Here is a 12,223-nt window from a genome sequence, read left to right as displayed (position 1 = left end):
ACAATTAATTGCAACAGAAACACAGAAAAGGAAGTGATTGGAACGAGAACGTTTGTCTAGAATTATACAACTTCGGCTATTATACTCTATTATCCTGTCTAATCATCTTCTACATATATAGAACACAAAAAGTAAGGAAACTCGGTGGAAACTTTACAGTACAAGTTTTTCTAACCACTCGACACATTAACGTAACTCAATGTCCACAGTATTAAAACCATCTTCCAACTTTCCACGTGTAAGCAAGCACTTCGTTGAAACTTTCCGGAAATTAACAAAAAAATAATAAGAAAAACACACACAGACACACTTTACACCCAGAAGCGATATATTTAACAAACAAACAGCAAATCAGAGTAAAGAGAATGTGTGAAAAGAAATTTGACGTGGAAACCGCTACTTACATCATTGTCATCGAGGAGGGAATAAAGGTCGATCTTGTCGAATCGGATAGAGCCCTGAAAGGGGTAGATCAACGTCCCTGCCGGAATAAGTACGTTCGACCATACGGATATCCTGACGTCCGTAACTAAGCTGCCTGAATCATTCTTGAAGAGGCCCTTATAGCTGGATCGATCGTTAGCGAGTGCCAATGAAAATTCTTTTGGTATCAGAACGCAGGTTTCCATAACAGTGGCCCCGCAAAGGGATGCTTTGGGTGGAAAAAAGTCACGGCTGCCGGTTGTCCTCTCCACTGTAAAAACACTTCTTTTCCCGTGCCACCAAGAGATATCCTCGATCTCCTTTTCTCTCAAACCGACGAAGAAGAAAAAAAGCCACCGAATGTCCAACGTGCGCTCTTTTCTCTCCACCGGGATAAATCTTCCACCGGAAGCAGCTTTGTCTCCGTTGAAACGAGCAGCCGTTCGAACGATCCAAGGATAATTGCCGGCCCAGGTTGTCTCTCAGATTTCGAATCGATCCCGAGTGTTTGAAAAAATCGAGACACGTTGTCGAAGAGAAGAGGAAGAGAAGATACAACGAACAAAAAAAAAAAAAAGAGAAGAAACACGAGTACACTTTGAATCCCTTTCGGTACAACATATACAAAAGACACTGTGTGACGGAGCTCACTCGAAACTGTCCGTATTCAACGATCGAACGTTGTTTTCGTGTTCGCTCCCGAGTTAATCTAGATGAGAACGCCGATCTATTGATATATTCTCCAGGGGGGTAAGGAGGGATGAAAAAAGGGGGGACGTGGGGGGAAGGAGAGGGAGGGAAGAGGCGGACAAGCGGGAAAATTTGAAAATTGGAGCAAATCGAGCAAAGTGCGACGGTTACGGGATTCGCAAAGTTGAAGTTTTAGTTGGGAGCGTGAGGGTCGTTCGTCCTCCAAGGTGCAAGGGCCTCGGCTGACTGGATAGGATTAACCGACTGATCTTGACCTTGCGACGGGTTACCAGCATTTGCTACCGAATGGGTAGCCCTTCCCCTTCTTTACCTCTTTTCCCACTCACAGTACATGGCCCGCTGCAGACTTTTTCCAATGGCGTAGCCTCCTCTCCCGATCACCACCTCTTCGTCGTCGTTCCTCTTCGTTCCACCTAGAACCTTCCAGCTTTAACAACTCTTCCCGAAACACTCGTTCACCGTTCATACTCTATCCCTCGACCTGTGTTCTTCTTTCGCACGATCGATCTTCCCAAGATTGGCGGAACGGTTTCGACGACGAGTCGAAGAAAAACGATCGATTCGGCGGCCATCGACGATAGACGACGAAGAAAGCGAAGTTATACGCCAATGGATCTCTTTGCCCCACTATGTTCATCTTGTGGCGAGTGCACTTGGTGTATAGAACGAGTATCGGCTGCTTCACCAGTACAAGGAAGCCGGCTCGTCGTCCTCGTCGTCCTCGTCGTCGTCGTCGTCGTCTTCTTCACCCTTCTACCATCGCTGCAGCACCGTAAAGAGAGAACCCACGTGGGCGATTGGGCACCTGTCGCTCCCTGTGCCCTTTCCTTCTCCTTCCAGCATCCAAGCGGTTCCAGTTCGTCCTCTTCTAGGTCCCTACCATCTCTTCCCGCTTCCACGCCCTACCATATCCTTTTATCCGCCGCTCTCTGCTCCTCGCCATTTCTTCCACCTAACAGCCTTCTGGACTCTCTTATTTCTTTCTTTCGTCGCGTTTCCTCGGGCCTGCACCGGCGATCTGCCAACCAGCCGAGGCTGCCTCCCTGATTCCACGCCGTCTTCTCTCGCTTCGACACATTCGAGTTTCTCATTCTTCCTTACTCTCTTCTCTCCCGTCTACTACTGTCTCTCCTTCTTCCTCGTTCCACGCACACGCAGCTCGTCTTCTCCACTTTGCTTCGCCGCCGGTTTCATCTCCTTCTCTCACGAGTTTCTCTTTCGCCGCTCGCCTCTACCCGTCACCTGAAAACCTCTCTCCTTTATTCATTCGTTACGATGGAACGCTGGAACACAACGAAGAATAAAGTTACGAAATCGATCGAGGACCGACTTCTAGTCTGTGCTTTCCTTAGAGATTACTAAGGAGGTTTCTGGTTTTCTTTTTCATTGTCGAGAGGGTTTTGCCGAAAATAAATGGGTGTTTGTCGAGTCTTGAAATTTAGACGATTTGAAATTTTGCTTTTCGGTATGCTTTTGGGGTGCTCGTCAGGTAATTGAACGATATTTATTGCGGTTTTATGTTGTATTCGATTTTTCGATCGATATTAAGTGCTGTACGCGGAATGAGATAAAAGTATGTTTGTAAATTTTTGAATTTTGAAAGTTATCGCATGGCACATTTTCTTATTTATTAATGTACTAGAAATTTAGGATAAAACAATTGTTACTTTTTTTACTTTTATTATTTTTTATGTATATTTGCAGAGACTGCGAAGTAAGTCTTCAAAGTTTCGAATAATGTTGAATCGTACCTTTGGAAAGTGACAATTTACCTGGATCTTCAGTAGTCACTTCGTCTGTCAATGGCTCGTACTCGGTGCTCGTTGGGCTTTCGGTTGATTTCTTCAGATCAAAGATGTTTCTTGTGCTTTCTCGAAATCTGATTAAAAAAGAAATTCTATACTCTACTATTTCTTAAATAAATAAAATTTATCATTATTTAAATACAAACTAAGTGAAAGTTATTTATAAAATATAAAGCAGCGTGTTGCAATGATGACTAATAACTTAAGGAAACATAAATCGTTGAATTTGGTGATTACAGTTAGTACGAACACAAGTATCTCCAATAAACATAGCATGGAAAGAAAAAATTCATTAAGAGTAGAAAAATCATGCAAAATATAAAAACCAATTTTTTTATGAACGTGTACCTTATACAGTAATAAGATCCTCCAATAATAGCAGCAAGCAAAATAAGAGAAAGAACTAACGCGAAAACGCCAACATATTCTTCGTTCGGTAGCCAGCCAAAAAAAAACCGCGTTGCCTGATCTTCCATTAAGTACGTACGCCAATTTGGAGGACCCAGAACTTAAATGCAACATAAATCTTATTACTGTCTAAAATAAACCAAATTGTAAAGAATCTACGAATTAAAGTATATCTCCGTAAAAACAGTGTTACACATACTATTTTTTTAATTAGGAATATTTTAAACTGCTTGCGTAAATTATTGACTAATTTATGGTAACGTTGCATATTTGCATAAAAAATTAGTTACCTTTAACATAAATCATATTCGTTATCCACTTGAAACTTAAATCGTTTTGACTGATAACGCATTGCCAAATTCCACCGTGTGTTTTGTTAATTTTTGGAATGTGTTCAATATCGGCAGCAATTGGTAGTGTGACGCCATAATCTTTCCATGTTTTATTGCGTAGTAACCAGGATATTTGAAGCTCTGAATAAACGTGTCCTAAAATTGTACAGTGGCACTGTATGGTCATGCTCAGCGTTTCTCTTGTCTGCACATTCTCCCTTGCTGGAATCACCGCCAAACTAACCACCTTAATGATAGAATATGTTCCATCGATTCGACGAAGAGTCATTGCGTAGACGCCAGAATCGTTTAAAATGGCTTTAGTTATTTCTAGATAAATATAATAGATATTGGTTACTTTTAAATAAATATCTGGTTAGCAAAATGAATATTTCATATTTATGAACAAAAGCACAATATACATTGTGCTCAGTCACATCTGGAAAAACATTTAAGGGGTGATTCTAGAAACTGAAATAAGACAAAAATGAAGAATTAAAAAATTGTGTTAGAGGCTCCGTTTTTTAATTATTAACGTTTAAAAATATCCCTGTAGCCGAGCAATCCTCTCTACGTCAACGAATATAGGGTAGAATCACTTCTTAAATTTTTTCCCAGAAGTGATCGAACATCTTATATATAATATTCGTGTATTTTAAGAAATAATTAATAGAAAGACTTCAAAGTAACATACAGATTTATAAAATATAAGAATTCATAATTTTCCGAATTTATAAGCAATTTTGTAAAGCGCAGAAATCTATTTTTATTTTTCATGAATATTGCAGATAATCTTTTCACTTTCTTATTCTTTTATCAGCGCGTGACATTACCGACGGCTGGTTGAAAACTACTTTTTTATCTACACCAAACTTCCCCTCAAGGGGGACAGTTTGTATAGAATAGTGGGGATGGACGCCTGCATGTTTTCCGCTCATTTGCACAGGCATGCGCGTTAGAAACTTCAGGTTTGCTTGGTTCAACCTATACTTTTTCTCACGTTCTGTGATTGCGATGCAACAGTAATGATGATTTTAATATATTATGGTCTAATCACGGGATACCTCGTGTTTTAATACTTAAAAATGGCAATTAATGTTAAATAATGAGCAATTTTTAAAAACGATCGCTTTTGACCCTTTGAAAGTCTAATAAAATTACAAATTACTAAATAACAATAATAATTATTTCTTACCGATATTATAATCTTTTAAGTCTATTCTACCAACATCTTGTTCCACGAAAACGCCATTTAGAGACCATTGTAATTCAGAATGGGGAGATTCCGTAGTAATTAGTTTAACAATATCAGAGTCTGATTCAATTGTAATAGAATGCTGTTCTTTTACAGTAAGAGCTGTGTAATTAGTCCGGATTCTTCGATTTACTAAATTTACTGTGTCTATTAAAAATACGACAAACATATGAATTCTTTTTTACCTAAAGAATTTTCACTTAATTCTTCCTACGTAATATTCAATTTTTGTTTTGTAACGTCTATTACGTATTTACATAATAAATTCTTTACATTTTTGAAATGTACCTTCCGTTATATCACCACAAAGAATTTCATTGCAACGTCCAGTCATAGTACTCGGTCCTAAGCAGGGTTCTCCCTTGACGTTAGGTTTCGGGGAATCACAGCGCCGTTTTCGAATTCCTGTACCACCATTGCAGCTTGCACTACACGCCCACGGTCCCCAGTGTGACCAACCGCCATCGACTGGTGGTCCATCTATATCTTTCAAGCAAAATCTTTATCGACCTCTACTTTCCAATTATTTTTAATCCCTTAACAATTTCCTTAACACTTTCACCGTGACATCAGTTACTACACTACGAAGTGTTCAGTTTCTCGTGAATCACCCTGTATAGCACACAACAGTAAATACGAAGATTGCTTGAATTCCTCTAAGGCTAATAAATCGATCAGTATTAGTCAGTAAGAACTGATCGTCTTCTGGATTCCAGAGCGAACATCAGCAGGCCATGAGATTATATACGGTATTTGCAACAGTATATTCATAGTTTGTAATATGGTCTAACCTAACCTAACAAAAGACAAATACGGTACTTTTTTTTACCTGTTGGTATACAATTCGCGGACCAAGTAACCCAACTGCCAGATTCTACGCCAATGGAGAAAAAGTAGAATACGAGAGGACGAACGTGTCTATAGTGAAATATATTTGTTGTGTTGGAATAAATGTCGATGGTATTCCCCGACCATCTGCAAAGTTAAAAAATTAACGATACATAGGTAAATCGTAAAAGTATCTGTAATCTTTTAATTGTTAATTCTGACAATTGTTTGAAATATTTATTTATTTTTATAACACTTGTAGCACTTTTTTTTAACAGTCATACACAATGAAGGCAAAAGGAAAATATGTACACTACAGATATTTCAAAAATTTACCTTATTGTAAAATTGGTCCAGGAATCTGTTGTAAATAAAGATACTTGTGCCCTTTGTTTATGGAAAACTGTGACGGAAGGATACGTATTTCTTACAAAAGATATCCAACGATTCGGTTTATTAAGTTTAAGCTCAAAAAATCTGCTTGAAAGTAATTATTGAAGATTATTACTTTTCTCTGAATTTATGATAATTGCATTTTTTCGCAAACACTCTAAACCAAGGATTCCCTCAAGTAGATGTTAAGATATGGTACGATTTAAAATATTTTGAGAAAATAAATTAAATTAAATTTAAGAAACAAAGAAGAGATCAGAATAGTTTATGGAATTTCAACATTTACCCTGGAGTTCCAGGCATTAAATACAAGGCTATGGAAATTGCGCCTTTTCCTCGAAGCTGAAAAGTCACTTGTTCGGGATACAACACTTCTTTCTGAATCCATGTTGATAACGATAATATTCTAGTATAGCGATCAGTCTTCGTGTTTTCAATGTGACAATCTATTCGTATACAAACCACTTATTCAAGCATACAGTCAATTTAAAAAAAAAACTACAAACATTAGGACACCCGTTATGTTGGTGTAGAAAGTTTATACGATTTTAATGATATTTTCTCGCTAAATTTAGTGTCATATATTAATAAAAATACACATACTCGTTAAATTTCGAGATTCTAGAATGAATACTTTTTTTTTTAGAATTTTAATAATTTTGTAATAATTTTGGTCAGTCAAATAAGTTAGTTTCCCCTCGTAGCTTTTGTGATTGACTGTATAATATATGAACATACTTGAATCGTGATCAAAAGCGAAGCCAACAGCTTTTCCCATTTCGCTACCATAATAATAATACATGGGTAAGAAAGCATTAGGAGGATTTGAATGGGTCCATTCAAATAGCGGTGCGGGATCATCCTCATAGTAAAGCAAAAATTGTCCCCGTGGTATTCGAATTATGAAGCTACTCCATTTCCCCACGTATAGTAAATGTGGAAAAGTTTTCACTTTCACCAGTGCAATAGCTATAATTAAGCAGATATTTAACTATTATAATAAAAAATATCGTATAAAAATTTATACATCGTGCACCTTGTATTCGAAAGTTCTAACGATAAAAATATTCATTTCATATTTAATGCGAAGATTAATTAATTTATTATTTTCTTTTTTCATAACTTCATTTTTTTTTTATAATAAAATATGATACGTTAAATACCTGAAGTCTCTGATTGATAAAAAAGAAGCACTCTTTCGTTATCTAAAGTTCCTATCTTAAGAATATAGCGCGATTTTAAGCCGTCATCGGCTAGGAAAGCAAACGTAACGGAATCTGGATCATCTGGTTGCCAAGCTTTCAGAGAGAAATGTAAACCTTCGGAACGATATTCAGGTAAAATGTACAGACGTCTGCCTAAACCATCTCCTTTAACGAGAAAAGTATACTCTTCTGAAAATTATCCAAAAAATACATTTAATAACAGAAGAAGAAGTGTTCGTGACCTGGTTTTGGCTCAAATTGATCCAACTTTCATACAAGAATTAAAACGATTACTCTTTAAAATAACCTGCTTTACCTGGTTTTTCACAATCCCTAACGTTGCAAATATCTCGAGGAACCAAATTATCTGTGGTGTAACACCAAGTACCAGCGATGTTACGTGAAGGATTTCTGCAATAATTACTAGCATTTTTGGCGCTACCTTCTGAATATAAACTATCATTGAAATATTCTCGACCGATTGTTGAATCAATTTTGGAAATTGTGGCAATTGGAGCTTTGGGTGACATGGAGGTTGTTGTCTTAGCCACAAAAAGATTTTGGGAACCGTAGTATGGGCCAAATTTCGGAGGTTTCACGCGTGTTGGCCTAATGGTACGAGCCGATGTTGCGGGCATCGATGTCACTGATTTTGATTCAGGCCCAGTTGGCCATTTAGCACAGATACGGCCCGAACGTGTTTTCGACAATGTTCCTATGTAATCATTTGCGGTTCCAGCCATTCGACATTCTAAAAATTGAAACGAAATGATATTACATTTTTTTATATTTTATTTTAATTTTATTTATATTTTCAGCGTAATAACTCTTGTTTACCCGATGATCTGCACTTTCGAATTGAACAATATCGTTTCGAATAGGAAATACTTTCCCAAGGAGTGTATGCATAGCAATAGAGGCCGTTGGAGTCGTGAGTTGGATTTCTACATTTATTAAGTGCCTTCAAAGCAGATCCATCGATAAATTTTTCATCGGTTCTATCCTCGCCAGGTATCTTATTAAAAAAGATATGTAACAGAATAACAAATTTCATTGGAATATTAATATAGCATTAAAAATTTACTTCAAAAATTAGAAATGAATGAAGCAAATGACATTTTTGAAAAATTTAACGTATGTAGATCCTGATTATATGAAGAATACATCCTTGCAATGATGCAAGGTGGGAGTATATGTAAACCATGATTAGGTTTCTGATTAATTTTGTGGTGTTTTTACTTGTTTCGATATCCATGGAATACAAGGAACTTCATTAATACTAGTCCACTGCGTGCCTTTGTATCGAAAGTCTCTTAAATCAGAGACACAGTTTGGTGGCCAAGGATCTTCTACAGCATCCACATCTACGAAGTATCTTTACTGAAGTATGAAGATGAAATATGCATATTCTACTCTACTATTAAATGTGAATTTCGTTTTAAAGCTGTCTTGCAAAATAGTGAAATATTTCATAAGTTTATTTAAAAAATAACACAAATGGACTATCAGGTATAGTATTAAAAAATGTATTATTAATCTTGAATTTTGTATAGTATCTAAATTTAAATATCGAAATATTACCTTCTGGAGAACAAAATAACGTCCATTGCGCTATAGTGTTTTCGCTTCCAATGCTAAACCATCTCAAACTAGCAAAAAAGTTATCGTACATATACAATAATTCGATAGCACGTCTAAATTTTTGTGAAAATAAACGAAAGTGGCCTCCAAAAATGCTGTAACATAAAGTGCTACTTGTAAAGTACAAATAAAAATAAAATAAACTTTAACATTCGAAATACCAACGTGATACTAAATTCTCTCCACGACCAAAAATCGAGCAATCCAGAAGTCGAAATTTCTTTTAAATAGTGCTTGGAGGAACCTTCACTTTCTTGGTACGCGAGCGTTGTACTATCTTTGCCCATTGTTAACTATATTAAACATAAATTAAATTTATTTCATGTAATTAAAATGATAATTCTGTATTTTTTAAACATCGACAAGATTCATATTAAAAAAAGAAAACAGAGATACATAAATCTACCTATTTTATCTTATGCTCAAAATCTGAAACACTGTAATTATTTTCTAAATGAGGATAGAAGACATTTTTTTTTTATCACTTCACTGATATAAAAATATTTACCGTTAAAGAAGGATATTCTATCGTAGGTGTTTGATACAAACGTATCTGAATATTCTGGCTTGCACGAACGAAAAATCGAACATCGTTCGTTTCGTTACTCTTCTGCGTAGCCCAAACTTTCGAGAAGTCAACTCCAAAAGTTGTATACACCTCGCAATCTGAAAATAAAAAATCTGTGAGAAAAAGACAGTCGATATATTCTGTGAAAAAATAGATCATCGGTATAAATTCGTAGCAGGGTAATAACAGAATTAGCTTTATTAACATTATTTAACGTTTCGTTGGTAGCAAGTAGTTAAAAACCTACGAGTGTGACAGAAAGAACTGCTCCATAATATGTTTGTCCCTCGAAGTCCATAATACAGAAATGTTTCTAGGTATAAACTCGTAATTCCACGTTTTTTCTTATATTCTTGCATAATTAAAGGTTTCGATGATCCTTCGATACCGGCGGAAATAAAACCGCCGCCCCATGTTATCCATATCCCCGTCCATTTTGTACCAACTAAGATTTCAGGAGTGTTCTCAGCAGTTTCTTCTTCCTAATACAAACATATCTGAACATTTTTTTAAAGAGAAACAATAATAGATTCAATTATAAATTTTTCATAAGGGCTTTATTATATTACTCTTAAAGAATATAAAAGTATTTTTTCGTTTAATTTCTTTGCAAAATGGCGGAGTTACAGCCGCAACTCCGAAGCTTTATTTTAGACGATGTTTGACTTGCAATTGGAACAAAATATGAAAAATTTTATTTGTTATTAATAAAAATTGAGTTTTATAAAACTGGTGAACATGTGAAGGAAGAATCACTTTTCCTAAAATTTTAGTATAATAACGTTAATTGCTTGTTATTCTGAAATAAGGGAGATATTTGAGGTGAGCAGAATTGGTGGGACACCAATATTAAGAATAAAATAAAAAAAAAAGCTACTAACATCGTATATCGGAAACGTTTGACGACTACCATAATTAGCGAACATCAGCTCAACTCCTGCAGTCCATTCTTCCGCTATTATTTCAGCGGAAGCGGGAATTGGTAAAAGACTAAGTAACACGCTAGCTTCTCCCTGTTAATCATTTGTTGTGAGTGAAAATTATTCGTATATTTTATGAAATTTTGTTTGCGTCTATATTTTAAATATTTAGCTAATTTTAGGAACTTTGTACCTTCTTTTCGTCATCAGGGTTCCACAATTTAATCCAAAACGAAGCGTTGCCACTGGGAGCGTGTAATTTTGTGAGAATAGTATAACTAGATGCGTTCTTAGTAAATGCTAAGCAATCTAAACGATAGAAATTTTTATAATATAGCAATAGAAATGAATAAAACTTAAAAAATTGTAAATTTTGGTGCAGAAATTAAACCTCTATCGTCGCAAAATGGAACATCACAATATTGTTTCTGAACATATTCAAAGTTTTCGTCTTCAACGTAGCACCATGGTCCTCCGATGTCGCCTGTAGGATTTCTACAGAAATTTTCAGCTTTCTTACGCGATCTGTCTGGATAGTTTCTTTCGCTGAATTTTGGGCTCTACAAAATAAACTTAAATTATTAAGCGTATCTTTATACAAATGTTGCTTAAATAAATCAAAAGCAAATTTCACAGAAACATTGACAAACTGAGTATTTTAGAAATGAAAATTCTTTGAAAAATTAACACATTTTTATAAACTAATTTTCTAGACTTTTAGATTTTTATTGATAGCCTATCTAATACTCAAAGAATAAACAAAAAATCTTCTAGTTTGTTTAACACATTTTCACCCCAAAATTATAAATTCTGTTTAATTAACCAGTGTTACAAATTACTTCACTTACTTTTGAGTCTACAAGCTGATATCGTTTATGCCAAGACTTGCACTTACTTCCTACTGTACTAACATCTTTGCTACCCCCATACTCAGCTCCTTGTCCTGATAGTTTACACTCTATCCAACCATAAATAAGTTTCGTATACAAAAGATTCAGAAAAGTGGAATATTTAAAAAAAAAAATTGAATTTTTAAACATATTACCACCAAAATTACACAGTGGTATATCACATACATCGTCTATGAGTGAAGGTTCCATGGTGTAACACCATGGACCTTTGCTATCGCCTGTAGGATTTCTGCAGTAATTTTTCGCAGCTTTAATTGATCTCTCGGGAAAATCTTTGTCACTGATATCCTTACTGACCTGATCATTAAATATTAAAATATAAAATCCAACAGAAGAGTATAATATCATAGTATTCGAATAAAATTTGATCTATAGATCAATATCAAATTCTTTTGAAACACAATTCGGTCACGAAAGGTTAAATACCAACAATTCTTAATACCCAAAGTTAACTTCAGTGTTTAATATTAACAAATGAAAATAAATTTTAAACATTTTAATTTATTAAGAAAAACTATGAAAATAAAAAAAAAGTATTGAAATTTAGATAAATAATAGACAAAAGGAACCTCGTGTATAGGTTCTTCTGTATACCAAGCTTGACATCGTACGTTGCCACTAGTTTTTCCTACTGTGCCTCTATATTCCATTCCAATTTGCGTTAATTTGCATTTCATCAAATCTGTTCGTGATCCATTGCGCACTTCAAACAAAAATTTGCCTAAATATTAATCCAATACTGTTGCTTAATATATTCACAATATTCGAAAATTTCAAAAATTTATTATACTAAAAATAAATATTTCGTTTAACATTAATGCAA

The 12,223-nt window shown here is 35.3% G+C and overlaps 2 protein-coding genes across 2 annotated transcripts in view; both read right to left on the bottom strand.

Annotated features, from left to right (window-relative positions):
• LOC108576271 (zinc finger protein 251) overlaps nt 1-629 on the bottom strand; it is a 9,592-nt gene extending 8,963 nt beyond the window's left edge. Inside the window, exon 1 of the mRNA XM_017939230.1 lies at nt 405-629. Within this exon, the coding sequence (XP_017794719.1) occupies nt 405-629 (225 nt within the window). The remainder of the gene's footprint in view (nt 1-404) is intronic.
• A 2,785-nt stretch (nt 630-3,414) lies between these two features.
• The window catches only part of LOC108576190, an 11,145-nt gene continuing 2,336 nt past the window's right edge, over nt 3,415-12,223 (bottom strand). Inside the window, exons 2-23 of the mRNA XM_017939134.1 lie at nt 11,970-12,121; nt 11,535-11,697; nt 11,338-11,447; nt 10,881-11,049; nt 10,683-10,798; nt 10,451-10,582; nt 9,817-10,051; nt 9,510-9,667; nt 9,167-9,294; nt 8,942-9,096; nt 8,600-8,724; nt 8,198-8,375; nt 7,677-8,111; nt 7,319-7,549; nt 6,894-7,124; nt 6,442-6,601; nt 6,099-6,239; nt 5,764-5,909; nt 5,223-5,402; nt 4,875-5,081; nt 3,638-4,009; nt 3,415-3,476 (exon numbers count right to left, since the gene is read on the bottom strand). Of these exons, the coding sequence (XP_017794623.1) occupies nt 3,415-3,476; nt 3,638-4,009; nt 4,875-5,081; nt 5,223-5,402; nt 5,764-5,909; nt 6,099-6,239; nt 6,442-6,601; nt 6,894-7,124; nt 7,319-7,549; nt 7,677-8,111; nt 8,198-8,375; nt 8,600-8,724; nt 8,942-9,096; nt 9,167-9,294; nt 9,510-9,667; nt 9,817-10,051; nt 10,451-10,582; nt 10,683-10,798; nt 10,881-11,049; nt 11,338-11,447; nt 11,535-11,697; nt 11,970-12,121 (3,986 nt within the window). The remainder of the gene's footprint in view (nt 3,477-3,637; nt 4,010-4,874; nt 5,082-5,222; nt 5,403-5,763; nt 5,910-6,098; nt 6,240-6,441; nt 6,602-6,893; nt 7,125-7,318; nt 7,550-7,676; nt 8,112-8,197; nt 8,376-8,599; nt 8,725-8,941; nt 9,097-9,166; nt 9,295-9,509; nt 9,668-9,816; nt 10,052-10,450; nt 10,583-10,682; nt 10,799-10,880; nt 11,050-11,337; nt 11,448-11,534; nt 11,698-11,969; nt 12,122-12,223) is intronic.

This window comes from Habropoda laboriosa, unplaced genomic scaffold (genome assembly GCF_001263275.1).
Source record: "Habropoda laboriosa isolate 0110345459 unplaced genomic scaffold, ASM126327v1 scaffold212, whole genome shotgun sequence".
NCBI classification, from domain to species: Eukaryota; Metazoa; Arthropoda; class Insecta; order Hymenoptera; family Apidae; genus Habropoda; species Habropoda laboriosa.
This window is presented reverse-complemented; position numbering and strand designations above follow the sequence as displayed.